This window comes from Stegostoma tigrinum, chromosome 20 (genome assembly GCF_030684315.1).
Source record: "Stegostoma tigrinum isolate sSteTig4 chromosome 20, sSteTig4.hap1, whole genome shotgun sequence".
NCBI lineage: Eukaryota > Metazoa > Chordata > Chondrichthyes > Orectolobiformes > Stegostomatidae > Stegostoma > Stegostoma tigrinum.
The window spans coordinates 7,834,634-7,854,717 of NC_081373.1; the positions used below are offsets into that span (position 1 = coordinate 7,834,634).

The window sequence follows — 20,084 nt, forward strand, 5'->3', positions numbered from 1 at the left end:
TCCTGATGCAGTGTTCCTTGCTCAGGCCCTGCATGACTTTGACAGAGGAATCTGTTACACTGCACCCCGCCCCCACCTACTTCTCGCTTTCTCTCTCTCTCTCTCTCTCTCTCTCTAGCTCTCACACTCTCATAAACACACACACACACACACACACACACACGGCAAACAGACTGTGTGTTTACTCATCATGCAGTCCTAGTGATGACAGACCCACCTACAACTGAGTAATGCCAGTGGCAGAGGGATAAGTCCTTAAATGGCCATTAATTATCCACCTAAATGCCTCAACTGGTGGTGTGACTGGAAGTCTGACCACAGGCTCCAGACCCAGGATGTAAACAGAAAGACGAGGTCTCACCTACCCTACCCCCACCCCTTCCAGTCACATCACTGAAGAAAGGAGTAGATTCTACTCAATACGCCATCTGTCACCTCCTTGCCCAATTTTTAAAGCAATCCACATCCATACTCAACACTTTTATGTTCTTCTGACAGCTTCATTCAGCCTTGTATCATCACTAAGTCTGGGTATATAATGCTTGGTGGCCTCATCTAAGTAATGGGTATAGATTGAAAGTGGTTGACGTCCTAGTACAGATTCTTGTCAACCTTCACTAATTATGCCATGTCATCTAAAAAAAAAATCTGTTTATTCCTACTTGGTTTCCAGACCATTAACAAATCATATACCAAAGCTAATATGTTATCCTCTGTCCCATAAGACTTAATCTTGAACAAAACCCCCCGGTGTGCCACCTTTTAAGATATTGCAGGTATCTGGGTCCAAATCTTCAACCGTAGACTTCTGATCAGAAAGCCACAGGGCAGCCAGTACTGAGCCAAGCTGTCCTTCGATATCGCACAAATCCCTGTGTTAAGATGTTTAAGATTTGCCAGTGTGCTCTGTATAAAATCACATTGCAGAGATTGAGGATGTATATGTGTGGGGTATATGCATGATGTGTCTGTGACACTGCTGTGAGTACTGTGACCCAGGACTGTTTCCCCCTCATTCCTTTCAGGACAGTTCCAGCTGTGGTGTTTTGGCAATGGGTGAACCAGTCATTTAATGCCTTGGTCAATTATACAAACAGGAACGCAGCTTCGCCAATTACTACAAAGTAAGTATTTTTGATTGAATATGTCACCGTCTCTGTTTCCTTTGTCCATCCAGTTACCAACAGTCAAAAAACCAGCTGATTTTAATCAGGAAAATGGGATGTTTTGTGCCACTGTTACTGGAGCTATTTGGTGTTTACAGTGCAGCTGTGTGTGTTCTTTATCAAATGAAAAGGGCTTGCCAAAGCACTTTACCATTCTCCTTCTTTTTGACCTTGACTGCTGTTGACATGAGGATGTGCAGACGGTAGGGGCTTGATTTCCCAATCAAATGGAGAGGTTGGTAGGGGAGTGGGAGTGGGGGAGAGGCGCGGTGGGCAGGAGGGGGTGGTGTTCAAGCACATGTTTGAAAATTGCATCCAGACAGAGTCATTGTCTTCTGAATCCTCTGGAATACATTGTTGTTTTTTAAGTGTGCAATCAGGGTTGGACTGGGGGAGAGGTGGCACGTTGCTGTTAGCTGGCAAACTTCTCACTTCCAATTAGCTGCCTGTTAAGCTCCTTGGTAAGAAGGTAAAGCTACCACAGTCCCAGAGAACCAAGGGGCTACCGTCTCATGAGGGAGAAATGACTTGTGGCCGTTTACCCTGAAGGTCACCACACGTCAAGTGAGGGGAAGAGGTTGAGAAGGTGGGGCCTTCATGGTAACCTCAGCTGGCACAAGAATGGAACCCACGCTGTAGTGTCGCTCTGCGTCGCAAACGAGCTGAGCAGCCAAGTGACCTAACGGGCTTCTTCTGGGAATAGCTGGTCTGCAATGTGAGGAGCCAAAACAATCGGGAAATCCAACAGGAAATCAATCAGCCACCGACGTTGCCAGGTCACTTTGGCTGTGATTTATGGACAAGAGCCGAGCTGTGAACTGGGGATTGGCTGGCTGAAGTGAAGTGAAGTCCCGATTGCTCTTCTTGTTGACATTGCCAGATTGTATGCCATCACTCTGTGTCATTTCATGCTGTGCAGACACTGGTCCTCGTTCCTGTGTGCCAGTTATCAGATTGGGCAGAGTTGCTATACCCTAGCCCCAGGTGCTGGTTTTGAAGTTTGACAGGGATAGTAATGCACCAGCTATCACATTGTCCTTAAAACCAGTGAAGTTCCTGAAATGTTGCCCTCAACGCCCGATGAGTAAAGTCTGGTGATTGCGTGAGATGCAGCAAACCAACCTGAAGTGCTGTTTGCAGTGCATTCTCCTTCCGTGGCCATAAATTGGGCATGAACCATTTCTAAAAGCTCACTGAAATAGAGAGCTGCATTTTAAAAGTGGGGTCGGGTCTCAGAAAAGACCCCGAAATGAAAATCAAGCCCCAGTTTCCTCTCTCAGTTATCCATCCTCTGCATGAGTCTAGACAGCTTAAAGCAACTAGTTCTTCGGCTGTGTCAAAGGCAAATTTAGTCCACTGCTGCCCATGTTCAGGGTAAAGCTGATCGAATATAAGGCGGAGTTTTGACGGAGTAAATTTGGAAAATCTGTTCTACTGGCAGGTGGGCCCACAGTAACCATAGGACACTGGAGGAAGGTAGTTGGTGATTTGGCCAGAAGGAAGATAAGAAAAATGTATTTACAGCAAATTGTTACGATCTGGAATGCACGGCCTGAAAGTTTGACAGAAGGTGTTTCAATAGTAACCTTTCAGAGGGAATTGGATAAGAGATGGGGGCAATGGCAGGCTTTGGGAAAAGGGGAGGGCCTCAGTCATATTGAAAAGCTCTTGCAAAGAGTCATCACAAACAAGATGTGTTTAGTGGCCTCCCCTGCTGGAAATTTCTAGAAAGTGAATTTTTTTTTGAGGCTTATTGGTGAAAGGTGAGAAACCTGGCTTTTTTGTGATTCCTCCTCATAGTAAAGCGTTTCTTTGAGTAACTGCAGGACTTCCGCTACCACGTACCCCTACCGTAACCAAGGCACCCAGAGGGATAACAATATCAGCAGAAAATCAGAAATGACCAAAATTAATGTATCAAGTTTTTTTTTATTATTCAATCTAGTTCCATATAATAGGAATCAGTGATAATGGGAACTGCAGATGCTGGAGAATCCAAGATAATAAAATGTGAGGCTGGATGAACACAGCAGGCCCAGCATCATGTCAGGAGCTCCTGTGTTCATCCAGCCTCACATTTTATTATCCATATAATAGGAATTTCCTTCTATTTTGAACTTACACAACAGATTTGCTTTTGCTTTACAGACAGGAAATGCTTATTTTCCTGTGCCCCAAGCAGCGTTGTACTGACCTTGCACTGTTTTGGAGGAAGACTTGCAATGAAATCTTGGGTCTTCTTCACAGTGGAGGGTCTGAGAAGGGTTCTGAGCTATCAAGCTGAAGGTTGTGCTAGATACGGGCCTGTGCTATGGAACGCTGGCCTATTGCGATCATTTAATTCTGGAAGCGCCACTGTGTACAGGTGATGTGTAGTCGGGTGCACCTGGTTGGACTAGAGCAAATAGAAAAGCAGTCCCGAAGATTGTATGTTAAATGGTTAACCAGGGATAAAGCAAAACCACTCCAGGGAATGAAAAAATGAGTGTAGAGCATAAAAGATTATGACAGTTTTTTAAAAGAAAACTTTCTCTCCCTTTTCTTTGTTTAGACAAATAGGAGTAGCGTATTTGACGGCAACGAGCACTGCCCTAGCAACTGCAGTTGGACTGAATCTATACACAAAGGTACATTGCAGAACTCCTGTCTGTAGAGATTTCCTTGAAGTTTTAAGCACTTGTAGCTTACAGAATTGTATAGCACAGAAACAGACCCTTCGGTCCAACTTGTCCATGCTAACCAGATATCCTAAATTAATCTAGTCCCATATTTTCTCTTCCTTCCCAGGTCTTGCCACACCTATTGTAGGCACAATTTCTACAGTGATGTTATGGAGTTGGATTCCTCCTGGGACCCTTGACAATGAGTCTAGCTACTCTCACACTGGGGCACAGAAGGAAGAGTGAGAAATGGGAAGCCTTAGGTTGCTACCCCAATTCTCACTTCTGGCTCAAGAGCAACATGCACAGAAATCTGCCAGCAGATTTTACTGAATTAACTTTACTTTTATTATTATTTTCTCATCTCTCTCCCTCTTCCCTGCTGCAGTGCTCTACAAAACCAAGTGGACTATGCGGCTAAGTGGCTCCTGCGTAGTTCACTTGCTAATTGATTGATTCATCTTTCTTCCCTTTTCTCATGGGCTAAGATGGACATTGAAGCCACAGCAGTTGTGGGTGTGTAATAGATGCCGGCCTGGCCAGTGATGCCCATATTGCATGTACAAGCAAAAAATCCCAGAACTCCTTCCCTAAAAGCATTTATTTATGTATGTATTGACACCAAATGGACTGCAGTGGCTCAATAAAGTAGCTCACCATCACTTTCTCCAGGGCAAGTAAGGATGCACAATTGATGTTACTGTAGCCAGTGACGCCCACTTGGCAGGAATAAATAAAGGAGCTATTAACTCTAGCAATTATCAAGCCTCGCAGTTTACAAAGAAAGTTAAAACTTGCATTCCAATTGATTTGAATTCTTCTCAAAAGCAATAGAAAAATCTGATTGATAAGATTCAGTATTTATCCAGCAATGACGAATACCCACAAAGGACAGTAACTAAATTCCAGCCACACAAAAAACAAGCATTGAGAAATATAAAAGCAAAGTTTTTCTTTTTAAGATGAAAGGCCCCACTTCAAGGCAACGGAGGAAGAACATAGTGATATTGATGGGGTGGGTGAAGCAATACTGAGGAGAACTTCAGTTGATAACAAATGGAATTCATTCAAGGACATTGTACTCAGCATGCCAGCTAAGTACAGAGCAAGAATTAGTTAATGCCAAACAAAGATAAAAGAAAAATGACCTGAAAAGAGAAATAAGCAGGCAAAACAAATTCTGCAGAGCAAATTCTACAAAACCCATTAAGAACAAAGTGAGGAAAACAAGTAGAAAGACTAAAGCAACTTCTAAAAAATGTATAAAAATGGCAGTGAAGGGGACTTTGTACTAACCACAGTTTTTAATAAAATTACAACCAACTGAAAGTTGCTGACAAAGCATGTTTTACAATGAGTTATGGTCTAGCATTCTTTGTCTGCAAAGCTGGTGGAAGCAGATTCAATGAGTAAAAGTCAGAAGATAATTTAGATAAATACGAAACTTGCAGGGCTGTTAGGGATTGAAATTATTTGAAGAGCTGACCCAAAGAACAGAGAATATGGCCTCCTGTTATACTGGAGTATTCTATGGTACAGACAAGAATGTTAACACGATAGGAATTGAGGATAAACCAAACCTGGTTAGCATATTAAATGATGATGATGCTTGGCCTGCTGTGTTCATCCAGCTCCACACTTTGTTATCTAGCATATTAAATGGTTTGCTGGTGAACTCACAAGTAGTTTACCGACAAGAGATTCTACAAACGTAATTAATGACCTTGACAACCAGCAAGCTGATGAAAACAAAGCCAGATAACTTGTTTTGCATCAGTCACTATCAAAATTACAGAGGTGTAGCTACAGAAAATGACCTGCTAAGTTAGTTTCATAATTTGCCTACAGTATTTTAACGACATATTTGTGTTCTATATGAATGTCATCCATGCAAATTCAAAACAGTGCATTAAACTTGGAGATCAATATGAAGTTGGCTGAATCGTACCAGAAATGCGGGTGATATTGGGACGAGGTGATGTGTGTGGTCTATTCCAGACTTCAGTGCTGCAATCCTGCAGTTAGAAACTGGGGCCAAGTAAAATTATATAGTGATTCTTTATTTTGAGAAGCACCTTCTAGAAACTAGTGACAGAAAAACTATATACAGAAGGATAATCATAAATTGATTGGCTCGCTATTCCTTTATGGGTGTAAAAAGTCCTCTGTGCTCAAGCTGTGTTGGAAGTTTCAGATTAGTTGAAAAAAGTAAACGACTGTAGCTGCTGGAAGTCTGAAATAAAAGCAGAAAATGCTGAAAACTCTCAACAGGTGAGACTGCACCTGTGAAAGGAAAACAGAATTAACATTTGAGGTCAATGAAATTTCCTTGGAACACAGAGAAATGAACTAAATGTCTTCTTAGTCAACCGATGATGAGTTTTGTGCATGTGTTTTATTTTGATTTTCTTTCCCAGAAAGCTCCCCCTTTATTGGCGCGCTGGGTCCCTTTCGTTGCCGTGGCAGCTGCTAACTGTGTGAACATTCCAATGATGAGACAACAGTAAGTCCTTATTTTGCATCAAGCTTGAATTTCCCCTGTCAGGAAATGGTGCCCTCTCCACTGTACTTGTGACAAGGTTGTTAGAATAGTTTCACGGACGTGATAAATCAAGAGTTAACAGCTGAATTTTCTGATGACAAGGATCTAGTGTTCCCTGTGAAGTAGACTTCCCTCTTTTTGAAAGCCAGTTTGAATCTAGTATGAAAATGGAAAGTTTCCAGGCAGCTGTGATGTAGTCAAGCAGGGTAAGTAGCCAATAACATTTTAGAATTCTCACAGTTAGCAAAACAGGAAGTAAAGGTCAGACATAGTAGGAACTGCAGATGCTGGAGAATCTGAGATAACAAGGTGTAGAGCTGGATGAGCACAGCAGGCCAAGCAGCATCAAAGGAGCAGGAAAGCTGACGTTTTGGGTAATCCTTTCACTTTTAATTTCAGACTTCAGAGATGGTGATGTATATGCTGTGGTTGGTTCGTTTCTTTATGAAACGTCTGCAAACTAATGAGCCAGCTCGGCAAGTGAACCAATCACAGCGTTCACAACCCGAGCTATAAATCTACTCAAGAACCTTGGTGATGTACATGTTTAGGACATATGATAGAAGTTAAAACAAATCATAAAGAAACTTTTAAATAATGGAAATGCCTTCTTTTTTCCAATGTGGAATTTGTTCTGTCTTCGGACACCTTTAATATTCAGCAAATATAACATTTTTTCACTCCCAGTGAGCCCCTTCCGCAAGTATGAACTTAGAGTGCCCAGACAAAAAATATTTACACCTCATGCAACAGAATGTAACTTCCTCAAATATTCTTATGTAGAGTTTAAAAACGTAAGATTGTAAATTTAAGACAGTTCAGTGATTTCTAATTGGTTGCACTTGGGAGAATTTCAGCAGTGCATCCTGTAGGTATCACAGAATTAGTGACTTTGGATTTCTGTGTTTAGCTCTTCATGTGCAAACCCCCAAAGTTGCTGTCAGTTTGAGGAGTAATAGCATTGAACACTGACAATTTCACTGTCATTATTTCCCACCCCAAGGATGTTGTGGGTCACCCTGTAGCATGTGGACTGCAATGGTTCAAGAAGGCAGCTCATCACCACCTTCTCAAGGGCAGCTAGAGACAGGCAATAAAAATCCGGGCCGTGCCACCAGTGTTTTGGTGATACTTTTGAAAGCCTGAGGGTTGTTTGAGCAATGAGAGACTGGGAAAGATTTCAGTTTTTAAGCTTCTGGGTAAGAAAGTAGAAAAGCAGGTTCTGTAACTTTATTCTTGATGTCAGCATATTAACCACTGAGGGAGGAAAAAGAAAACGTAGGACCTTTGTGTGGAGTAAGGGGTTAATGTGAAGCAGTCAGTGATAATGTAGTCTTGACCTACACATGGCATTCTGAAACGAGAGTCTAAGATGGAGACCGAGAGGAATATCAACAACTCTACCCTAAAATGTATTCATGTTCACAGTGTGAATAAAGAGTATGAAATTACTTTATCACACCTACATCCAGATTATTGGTGGAATAGAGCAGAAAAGGACAACCTATTGGTTCAACACTGAGGGGAATGGGACAACCAAGCCTTAGAATAAAGATTGACTTGAAAACAGTACAAACCTCCCTTTCATGTTTACCCCCAACTCCTTCAAAGGACCAAAGGAAGAAAATTAGAGGAAAATATAAGAACTAGGAACAGGAGGAGGCCGTTTAACCCCTTTGCCATTTGATGCAATCATGGCTGATCTCAAATTCAACTCCACTTTCCTGCCCGCTGTCCATAACCTTTCAACCCCATCACTAATTAAAAATCTGCCTATCTTCTCCTTAAATTTACTCCATGTCCCAGCATCTGCGTGAATTCCACAGATTGATGACCCTTTGAGAGAGGAAATTCCTCTTACTTTGAATCTGCCACCCCTGATCTTAAATCTATGGCCTCTTGTTTTTAGATCGCCCCCACATGAAGAAACATTCACTCTACATCTAATTTGTTAATCCCCTTTAACATCTTAAACTCCAATTAGAGCTCATGTCATTCCTTCTAAACTCCAAAGAGTGTAGGCCTAAAATGCTCAATCTCTCCCCATAAGATGAACCCCGCATCTCTGGAATCAATCTAGTGAATCTAAAGGAGCAATGACCAATGTAGTATAATCAAGCAGAAACAAAGGCAAGTTGTCAAGGAAAGACAGACTAGAGAGTGGAAGATCACCTGTTTATCCCAGATATCAGTTTGTATATACTCCTTCAATGGCTGAACAAGTTTATCTTGAGAGTTGACAAGCAGTGCTGAGCAAAGAAAGACCCTAAATCTGTTCTCATCTTAGCTGAGATAACGATAGGAACATTATAGTTGATCTTAACTTTTTCTTTCCTAACATAGGGCTGTAAAGTTCCTGCTCCCAATCATGAATTAGTGACCTGGGTTTGATATGATGAATTTGTGTGTTTGCTGAAGATAGGATATCTCTGCCGAGATGGATACAAAACGGGGCTGGGCTCATATGGCTGAGCTGATCCCTACTGACTTGATTAATGATATTGGAACATAAGTGCAAGAAGTCAGTACTTCCAGCAGAGTAGGAAAGGGCAGAAGGTTTGTGAGGGGAGGGGGGTCAAATAAACATTTAATCGTGGAGACAGAAAATATTGGGGTCAGGGTAGAAGGAGTTGAGGTCATGACAATAACTTACTTGCATTAAAAAAACAAAAGAACTGCGGATGCTATAAATCAGAAGCAAAAACAGAAATTGCTGGAAAAGCTCAGGAGAGAAATTGACTTTATGTTTCAGGTCCAATGACCCTTCCTCAGAACTGAGATCACTGGACCTGATATGTTAACTCTGATTTCTCCCCACAGATACTGCTGAGCTTCCCCAGCAACTTCTGTTTTTGTTTCTAGCTTTCACACACTAATATGGAGAAACAATCATGTTTCTGTACAGTGCCACAAATGCTGAACGAAAGATAGATTAATAAGTGATCTGAAAGATTGGTGTTTTGGAGAACTTTAAAACACAAAGGCATTCAGAAAAGGAATTCCAGAGTGTGGGACACCGTGGCTGAATTCACAACTACTAATGATGGGGTTGAAGGAGACCGGAGGATTATGTGGAGTCTCAGTGTCTTTTTGGCTACTGTACTCGTTACCCAAGTTCCCGATCCTGCCAGTCTTTCCCGGAAGACATGAGATATGACCACAGTTATTTGAAAAGAACAGAAACAAGCTCAGCCATATGTAGTCTGCTAAGAGTCAGCGCCCCAGCTTTTAAATAAAGAGACGACCTTATGCACAAGGTTGGACACCCATTAAATTGTTCTGTGACATGGGTCAGCACCCGAGGGTGAGAAAAGGCAGAATCACAAGACTTACTCTTGAACAGCAGTGTCTGTGTGTGGCTGTATGTTAGTGAAAGATTATTTGTTGTTTTGCCAACCAGTAGAGGTCAGGGTGAGACTGGTGTGAAAATGCTTCACACAACTGCTGGTATTTAAGTCCTTCTGAATATCTCTACTTTTATATTTCAGGGAAATAATAAGTGGAATTGCTGTGACAGATGAAAATGACAATAAACTGGGAAAATCAAGGGTAAGTGTGCACTTGATAAAAGGGTGTGTGTGCACGCATGTGCTGGGAGGAGCCGGGTGATTAAGGGTGTAAATGTAATATTTGAACTTTTCAATGAACTATTTGAACTATGACAATTTACATCATTGTGTGATTTTACCTTCCATGATGATCACCTGACCTTAAGTTATTTATATTCAAGGAAGTGAATGGTTTGTTGTGTAGGCAAACCCGTCAGGAGTTACTTTGCATCCAGTAACATAGATAAAAATGAAACAGGTAGGTAGTTAATTTGGTTTAGCATCGATTGAGATGGAAACCTCTCTTTCTATTAAGCATTACCATGGGATCTTTAATGTCCACCTGAATAGTCATCTTTATCAACCGTGGGTCACTAGACTGTGTCTGTGGCAGGTGGTGAGGGAGATTCACCAAAGATCCTCAGATAGCACTTTATAAACCCATGACCACTTCCACCTAGAAGGACAAGGGCAGCAGATACATGGGAACACCACCCCCCTGCAAGTTCTCCTCCAAGCCACTCACCATCCTGATCTGGATTTATATCGGTGTTCCTTCACTGTCATTGAGCCAAAATTCTGGAATTTTCTCCCTAATGGTAATGGAGGTTAACCCAGAACAGTTGGGCTACAGCGATTCAAAACAGCAGCTCACCGCCACCTTAGCAAGAGCGACTAGGCACAGGCAAAAAGTGCTGGCTAGCCAGCAACACCCACATGCCTAGAGTGAGTAAAAAAGCATTTTAAAAAGTTGAGAAAGAAAGAATTCAGACTTTGGTTAGGGTTAGATTTCAACTTTGATTGAGCGAAGCAGATGATACAAGTAGTCACAGCATCTGCCTTGATTTGTTTACAATGGAAATAAAAATCAGCCAAGATGTGCAGTGGGCGATCAATACACACTATTGCACAAGTCACAATCGTCCCCATAACACTGTCATAAATTGTTACATTTGTTTAATGTATATAGAAACTGTCGTGATTTCAGAGGCAGCCACCACAGGAACAATGCAGTCCTATTCAGGTCTTTCACCTACTTTGTGAAATTCACTGCTTTGAAAGATTGTTGAAATGTCGAGGACAAAGCAAATCATTAAGTGTTTTGTTTTTGTCTTTGACCTTGGAAACCAACAGGTGCCTTGGCAGCAAAAAACCACAAAGTCTAAAGAAGTTCAGGGGTTTGCTCGGTAATGCCTGTGCTCAACAGTTCTTCTTTTCAGTGGTCCCCCAGACGTAAAGTGCTCATGCTTTCTCACTACCCTTCCTTGGGGTGTGGGGGTCAGGGAAGGTGCAAATTACAAACTAATGGACAATACTTAGCAGAGCTGCGATGGAGGGCAAGGGTCTTGCCCATCGGTGAAGACCCCCATGCATCTCTTTAGCGAAGATCCAATGCGTTGAGTGCCAATCGGGCATTTAATTAGGTAATGACCCCAGAGGTATAGGAGCTGCCTGCACAAATCTGCTGCCCAATCAGAGCTGCTAACATTGCTGAAAAGCGCTGCCATTGGGGTGGCATGGCTGATGCTGGTATGAATATTCCACCCTTCCCCACCCCAACCTTTGCATGTCATGTTCCCCACAAGGCCACACCTGACGAGACCCTTTAGTGGGCATTTGCTGAGATGCAGGAAAGTTGTCCGTGGACCTAACCGAGGGTGGCAGTGATGGGGTATCCACCCTCCACATTAACGACTGTTTAAATGCAGCCCCACCTTGCTCCCCACAGCACCGAATCCTCCAGAGAATTTCGCCTCATCTCTGCAGTGCTGTGAATTTTGATGAAGGCTTCACGGTTATTATTTCAAGTAGCCACCAGGTGGTGCACCAGCTCAGCCCTCCAGCTGTCAAAGTCCAAGCAGAGTCTAGTAACTGATTCCGTAGAATCCCTGTGCTGTGGAAACAGGCCATTCGGCCCAACAAGTCCACACTAATTCTCTGAGGAGCATCCCGTCCAGACTCACGCCCAACATCCTATCCCTGCAATTCCCATGGCTAAACCCCCTAATCTACACATCCCTGAACACTATGGGGCAATTTAGCGTGGTCATTCCGCCTTAACCTGCACACCTTTGGACTGTGGAAGGAAACCCGGGAGCACCCGGAGGAAACCCACGCGGACATGGGGTGAATGTGCAAACTGCACACACACAGTCACCTGGGGGTAGAATTGAACGTGAGTCCCTGGTACTGTGAGGCAGACTTAAATTGCTCTCATTGTATTTAACTGAGAAAATAATGCAGTCTGTGCTGGTGATTATTTCCAGCATTGTCTATTTAAAGTGCAACATTAATGATACTTCAATATGAGTACATGAGAAATAGGAGCAGGAGTAATCCATTCAGCTATTTGGGACAAGCAAAGCATTAAATGAAATCATAGCTAATCTTCTACTTGAACATCATCTTCCTGCACTATCCTGCATCTGGACAAATACATGAACAGAAAGGGAAGAGAGGGATGGGATCCTGTAAGTGAAGACAGTTATAGTATGGAAGGGCTAAAAGGGTCAGCGCAGGCTGGGAGGGCCGAAGGGCCTGTCCCTGTCCTGTAATGTTCTTTGTCCTATCCCCGTACCCCTCAAAGTTTTTTTTTGAATATCTCGAAATTGATTGATCTCTTCCTTGAATGTACTCAACGATGAGCTTTCACAGCCCCCTGGGTAGCCAGTCCCAAATATTCCTCCCCTTTGTGAAGAAATTCCTCCTTGTTTCTGCGGCATGCCCCTCAACCTGAGACTGTAATCCCTTGGTTCCAGAACCCCCAGCCAGGGTAAACATCGTCTCTGCAGATACCTTGATGAACCCTGTCAGAAGTTTGTAAGCTTCCAAACTTCGGAGAATATAGGACTAATCTGTTTAACTTTCACAGGACAGAGGAACAGAGCCCTTTGAACCCGCTCCATCATTCAATATGACCATGACTGACTATCCCAACTGAGTACCTGTATCCTCCTGTCTGTACCCTTTGATCCCTTTAGCCCTAAGAATTATCATCTATTTTCTTCACAAAAGCATTTCATGTTTTGGCCTCAACCACCTGAACTTCCTGTGGCAGAGAATTCCACAGGCTTACTACGTTCTGGTTGAGGAAATATCTCCTCATTTCAGTACTAAATGGCGTACCTCATATCCTTAAACTGTGGGTGCTGGTTCTGGATTCCCTTCCTGCATTTATCTCGTCTAATCCTGTTAACATTCCATAAGTTTCTACGAGATCCTGCCGCTCAATCTTTTAAACTTTAGAGAGTATAGTCCTAACTGACCCAATCTCCACCCACTGTCCCAGGATTCAGTTCAGTAATCCTGAACAACCTCTCCATTGCCAGGAGTTAATTTGCTGAACTGTTGTACTCTCTTGGGAAAGTATATCCTTGCTTAGGCATGGAGACCACATACTGCTCCAGATGTGGTCACATTGAGGCCTAATGTATGACAATATTGGCTTCTTATTCCAATAACTGGATGTTCATTTAAAATTTGTGGCTTATTCACAAAATGCATTTAGGGTTTAAATTATGTGTTACTAATCATACATTCACCAATTCTCCCCAACAGCTCTTTCAAGCTGTTTTACTGCTAATGAGACCTTTTACTTCCAGCTGACATAGGTTCTATATTTCAAGTACAGTTATTCTATCAATAGGCTCACTCTTCAGATGTAGGAAGTATGTTACCAAAGCAGAGATTTATAGCTTCTCTGCCCAGACTGCAGAATAATGAGATGCCGGTCTGCAGACATTCACCTCAACCTGAAGTGGGAGGCACTAAGTGGCTGTTGGTACATTCCTGTAAACAGGAGCAATGAAGGGTCACTGGAGGTGAGATGTCGCAAGGACATTTTCGTACACCTCTGAGCAATTGTATTAGAAAGGCACTGCAGCTGTCCAGCCTCTGGGTCAGCTTGTAAACCTCCTTCCCTGAGAGCAGAACAGGAGGGCTCAGTCTGAACAATGGTAACATGCAATAGAAGCTTTAGTACGGTTAGAGCTGATGAGGAGGCCAATGGGCTTGTCAACTCTGTGTAAGAGCAACTTGCTTTGTCCTACTTCCCTGTCATTCACCATAACTCAACTAATATTCTCTCTTCGGATAATAATCCAATTCTCTTTAAGGCCACCGTTGAATCTGTTGCCTGTGCATTTCAGAGACTTATTGCATAAGAAAAAATATTTCCTCATGTCGCTGTTGTTCCCTTCACTAGTCACTTCACATCAACTTTCTTTGTGGCACAATCCCTCTGCTAATTGACACAGTGACTCTCTCTCTCTCTATCTCTGTTCGTACTGTTCATAACTTTGAACACCTCTATCAATTCTCCTCTTAATTATCTCTTTGCCAAGGACACCACCTACAGCTTCTCCAATCTATCGATAAAACTGAAAGTAAACATTGCTAAAAGAAGATCAGAAGTTGCAGCTTTCCATATTGACCACATGGCTCAACCAATCAGCATCCTCTTCTCATACAGTTTAAAATGGCAACCCTTTTTACTTCAAGTCTATTTCTTGCACCCTGATGAATTCTGATATGTTCAAGAATCAAATCTTTGCCTACTTGTCTCCTTTTGGCAATGTTTTAAGTTAGGTACCCCCCAGAAGCAAACTCCTTGCCCCTGGAATCATTCTTGTGAATCTTTCCTGAAGTCTTCACAACTTTCCTTACATTTGATGCCTGGGTTAGGACACCAAGCTCCAGCTGAGGACAAAGCAGTCTTTTATAAACTTTCACCATGACTTCATTGCCTTCGAGCCTATTAATGAGACACAGGATCACATGTTTTCTTCATCTCTTTTTCAACCTGCCCTGCACCCTTCATTATTCTGCAAACATATATCCCCAAATCTCCTACCCCTGTACCCCCTTGAAAACTGCATATGTTTATAGAACATAGAAAAGTACAGCACAGTACAGGGCCTTCGGCCTACGATGTTGTACAGCGGAATAATCCTAATCCAAAAATAAAATAACCTAACCTACATTCCCGTCAATTCACTGCTGTCCATGTGCATGCCCAGCAGTCGCTTAAATGTCACTAATGACTCTGCTTCCACGACTACCACTGGCAAAGTATTCCATGCGCTCACAACTCTCTGGGTGAAGAACCTCCCTCTGACGTCTCCCCTATACCTTCCTCCTAACACCTTAAAACTATGACCCCTCATGGCAGTCAATCCTGCCCTGGGGAAAAGTCTCTGGCTATCGACTCTAACCATGCCTCTCATTACCTTGTACACCTCGATCAGGTCACCTCTCTTCCTCCTTCTCTCCAGAGAGAAAAGTCTGAGCTCAGTCAACCTCTCCTTGTAAGACAAGCCCTCCAGTCCAGGCAGCATCCTGGTAAACCTCCTTTGCACCCTCTCCAAAGCCTCCACATCTTTCCTATAATAGGGCGACCAGAACTGGACACAATATTCCAAATGTGGTCTCACCAGGGTTTTGTAGAGCTGCAGCATAACCTCGCGGCTCTTAAACTCGATCCCCCTGTTAATGAAAGCCAAAACACCACATGCTTTCTTAACAACCTTATCCACTTGGGTGGCAACTTTGAGGGAGCTATGCACTTGAACACCAAGATCCCGCTGTTCCGCCATACTGCCGAGAATCCTGCCTTTAATCCTATATTGAGCATTTAAGTTCGATCTTCCAAAATGAATCACTTCGCATTTATCCAGGTTGAACTCCATCTGCCGTTTCTCAGCCCAGCTCTGCATACTGTCAATGTCTCACTGAAGCCTGCAATAGCCCTCGATACTATCAACGGCACCTCTAACCTTTGTGTCATCAGCAAACATACTAACCCATCCCTCAACCTCCTCATCCAAGTCATTTATAAAAACTACAAAGAGCAGAGGCCCAAGAACAGAGCCCTGCGGGATACCACTCAGCACTGACCTCCAGGCAGAATACTTACCATCTACAACCACTCTCTGCCTCCTGTCAGCCAACCAATTCTGAATCCAGACAGCCAAATCGCCCTGTGTCCCATATCTCCTGACTTTATGAATGAGCCTGCTGTGGGGAACCTTATCAAATGCCTTGCTGAAGTCCATGTACACCACATCCACTGCTCGACCCTCGTCAACCTGTCTCGTGACTTACTCAAAGAACTCAGTAAGATTTGTAAGGCATGACCTGCCCCTCACAAAGCCATGCTGACTCCCTTTAATCACGCTATGCTTTTCCAAATAGTCATAAATCCTATCCCTCAGAATTCTTTCCAAAACCTTGCTGACCACAGACGTAAGCCTGACTGGTCTGTGATTTCCAGGGATTTCCCTATTCCCTTTCTTGAAAAGAGGAACAACATTTGCCTTCATTTATATTCTTCCTTGAATCACCTGGAATCATCAAACTCTTCCGGTATATGCATCGCAGTAGAGTTCTGTCAGTAGCATTTTTGACAGACAGAAGAAAAATTAGCTGTTGTAGTCCATTTCTAATCATGGCTGAGCGTAATAGGTTAGCCTGACTTGACAACTGTGTAACCTCGATTACGAAGAATATCCACGTGGGTGAGGTTAACAGATGACGTCTCACAGACGTAGAAATCTATCACAGCTTGAGTCTACACCTTCAGGAAAAGAAGGCAGAATTTTGCAGTTTTTTTTTTAAACATTCTGTTTGTCTGATATGGAAGAGCAAGGTGGCCCACTTGTCTGTCTCATCTCCACCTCCACCATCCATTTGCACTTTGGGGAGGTGGTAAAGACAGAAATTCAGTCTGTTTGTGTATTCCCTTCTCTCAAACCCATTCGGAGAGAGGGTGGACAGTGGGTGTGGGAAATGGACATTAATTCAAGAGCTAATATGTTAGCTTTGCTCTGAGATTAACAAACTCGATACAGACCATGGATCAAACGCAAAACCTACCAGATTTTTCCTGCTCCATCTGATGTTGGATGATGCACAAGTGAGCATGTGTTAACAGAACTGTGCAATAGTGTGTTAAGAACTTTGTTGTTTTTAACATGAATGAATGTACGAGCCTCTCCCAAAGGCTCAGCTTCATTTTGTTAGCAGCTATTCAAATGTGTATACACCAGCTATAAATTGCTTCCTTAAGTTAAGTTAAGCAAATAAACACCAGTGTTCAGCAATGTTGGATGTATTTTAGATTTCACCATCATCATAAGCCTCCCATCAGAGTTGACAATCTAGCATGTTTATTCACTTGGAAATAATCTTTCTCTGTGTGTTTGTATATGATCTTAATAGAGATTACAAAGTAGAGACGGCCTGTTGTTTGATTTCTCCATTGCTGATGCACCCATGTCTTGTTGTGTTTTAGACTGCTGCCGTAAAGGGTATCACACAAGTAGTAATCTCTAGAGTTACCATGGCCGCTCCAGGAATGAGTAAGTATCTAAAAAAACACCATTTGAATCTGTTGATAGCTCAGGTCCATCTTTAGTTAAATAGAAGAGAGTTTTCTGATGAGGTAATGGACGAAAATGGTAGACTGTTTGGTTGTTTAGATAAAACCGTTCCATTTTGGCAGACCACTGTTACTTAAGCACTTACTTCTCATTACTTTCTCAATATCCAGCCAGCTTCCTCTTAATGAATGTGGAATGTGCCCATTAGTAATTTGAATACTTGAACTAGATTAGCAGTCGCTGTGACTGTTTGGTGAACTAGTAATTGTTACGAGACTTTACGTTATCAGGGTCCAAACTACCCATAACATGCCTCACCAATTTCTTTCATGATTTTTAAATACTGGAATCAAATGCACATACTCTTTCATCTCTCCAGCTTAGATTTAGATCTTCAGAGCACATTGATTTGCTGTAGTAACTTAAAGGTACTTTTAATTAAGTTACTTACTTGCAAGTCATCATTGTTGTTGTCGCATGTTTAGAACAGAATCCCTACAGCATGGATACAGACCCGTTGGCCCGACTAGTCCACACCAATCCTCAGAGCATCCCACCCAGACTCATCCCACTATAACCCAACCAATCAACACACCCCTGAACACTACGGGTAATTTAGCACGGCCAATCCACCTAGCCTGCACATCTTTGGACTGTGGGAGGAAACCGGAGCACCCGGAGGAAACCCACACAGACACGGGGAGAATGTGCAAACTCCTCACAGAGCGAGGGTGGAATCGAGCCCAGGTCCCTAGTGCTGTGAGGCAGCACTGCTAACCACTGAGCCACCGTGCTGTCCCTTTTTGTTACTATTTCCTGGCCTAATGCCCTCCCCTCTCTCTTTCTGTCTTAATTTTCTCTTTCCAAGTGTAGGCTGTTTATTGGTCAATAGTCCTTGGTATCCAGACTGCCCTTGTAGCACAGTAGGTACTGTCCCTACCTCTGGGCCAGGGGGCCTGTTTTCAAGTCACACGTTCTCCAGTTACAAGTAGTAATGTTTCGGATGCATCTCCCTGTATTCCAGGGAGTTGGTGATAACGTAATGGCGTAACTACATTAGTAATTCAGAACCCAAGGTTAAGGTTCTGTGGACATAACTTCAAATCCCATCAAGGCTGATGCTGAAATTTGAATTCAATAAAATCCCTGGATTTCAGAGAGGGACCTTACGGCACATTTCCCTACCTCTGAGCCAGGAGGCCCTCGATCAAGTCTGACTTGCCCCAGATAATATCTGAACAGGTTAATTAAAATTACTGTAACAGATTCAACCAACAAATACCCTGGGTTCCAGGATATCTGTTACACTGTACCTTGTGTGAACTTCCAGTATTCAATAGCAATGAGTTATTTGATGCTGACTTTGTTATGGTGGTACTAGCCATTCAAGTATAAACAGAAATTCTGTTGTAAAATTGAGTTTGATTAATCTGATTATTTGTTCACTGACACCTGAAATAAAATGGCCAAGAAATCTAGTGACAAACTTTATGTCAGTTTTTTTGTTTGGATTTCTTTTATTCACTCATGGAAATAGGCATCACTGGCTAGGCTAGCATTTACTGCCCGTCCCTAACTACCCAGAAGGCAGCTAAGAGGCACCCACACTGGCCTACTTGTGCCTCCAAGGCAAACCCGGTAAGGATAGCAGGTTCCTTTTTTAAAAGATACTAGTGAACCAGATGAGGTTTTCTGACAATCGCCAATGGATTCATGGTCACCATTAGTCTGAGATTTTTTAAGATTGGAAGTTAATTCAAATTCCACCATCTGCCATAGTAGGATTCGTACCCAGCTCCCCAGGATGATACCTGGATCTCTCAATAAATAGTCAAGTGACTATACCAGTAGGCCAGCATCTTCCGCCCCCAGGCAAAGCTTTACTCTTTTCTATAAAACTACTTTTATGACTTATGTCAGCCAGTTGGTTGAGTTTGTAAAGCAGGGGAATAGGTTGCAGCCCCGAATTTCCTGCTAAGGTATGACTGCCTGGGGCTTACAGACCTTTGATGATTTTTGGCCATAATACCCACTCAGGAACAAGTGCTGCTCGGTCAGTGCACACAGACGTGGAGATAACAAGGTGTGGGGCTGGATGAACACAGCAGGCCGAGCAGCATCTTAGGAGCATGAAAGCTGACGTTTCAGGTCTAGACCCTTCATCAGACCCTTTTCTGATGAAGGGTCTGGGCCCAAAACGTCAGCTTTTGTGCTCCTAAGATGCTTCTTGGCCAGCTGTGTTCATCCAGCTCCACACCTTGTTATCTTGAATTCTCCAGCATCTGCAGGTCCCATTATCTCATGCACAGACATGGATCTGGCCAACAATAAAAAAAATTATAAAATACAATTGCATTTATATCCCCTACCTCCAACAGCATGGCTGGAGGAAATATATTTTCCTCATTTTCTGGGGAATCTTTCTGCAGGTGACAGAGGTGGTGAAAAGTCAGCGAGCTTGTCTCTTTTTGGATATTGCACAGGTATCTTGCACAGAGGATGAGATCTGCTTATTGTGTTTGAAAGATCCTCATGCCAACAAACTAAAATTGAATCTCTTTTTAACATGAATGTAATACTCCCAACTATCAATCTGATTAGTAATTTAGACCAATCTGTCAACTGTTACCATGGCACAGAATGTACCTCCTGGACGATTAGGGTGTTTTTTTTAAAAGCAATCTTGCTGTTAAGTCAAGTGTTCAGTCTGCGGGGAGAGATACCAATGTTTTGCAAAGAGACTTGTTCAAACAAGCCACAGATCAAGCCGCACCCAGGTGTTACTGATC

At 42.8% G+C, this 20,084-nt stretch overlaps 1 protein-coding gene across 6 annotated transcripts in view; it reads left to right on the forward strand.

Annotated features, from left to right (window-relative positions):
• The window catches only part of sfxn2 (sideroflexin 2), a 78,446-nt gene that overhangs the window by 30,428 nt on the left and 27,934 nt on the right, over positions 1-20,084 (forward strand). For 5 of the 6 annotated variants that reach the window (XM_048551494.2, XM_048551493.2, XM_048551497.2 and 2 more), the window contains 5 exons: positions 1,026-1,124; positions 3,718-3,793; positions 6,244-6,329; positions 9,857-9,917; positions 17,208-17,274. In XM_048551494.2, coding sequence (XP_048407451.2) covers positions 1,026-1,124; positions 3,718-3,793; positions 6,244-6,329; positions 9,857-9,917; positions 17,208-17,274 — 389 coding nt within the window. The remainder of the gene's footprint in view (positions 1-1,025; positions 1,125-3,717; positions 3,794-6,243; positions 6,330-9,856; positions 9,918-17,207; positions 17,275-20,084) is intronic. The other variant, XM_059652966.1, reaches the window with a different exon arrangement.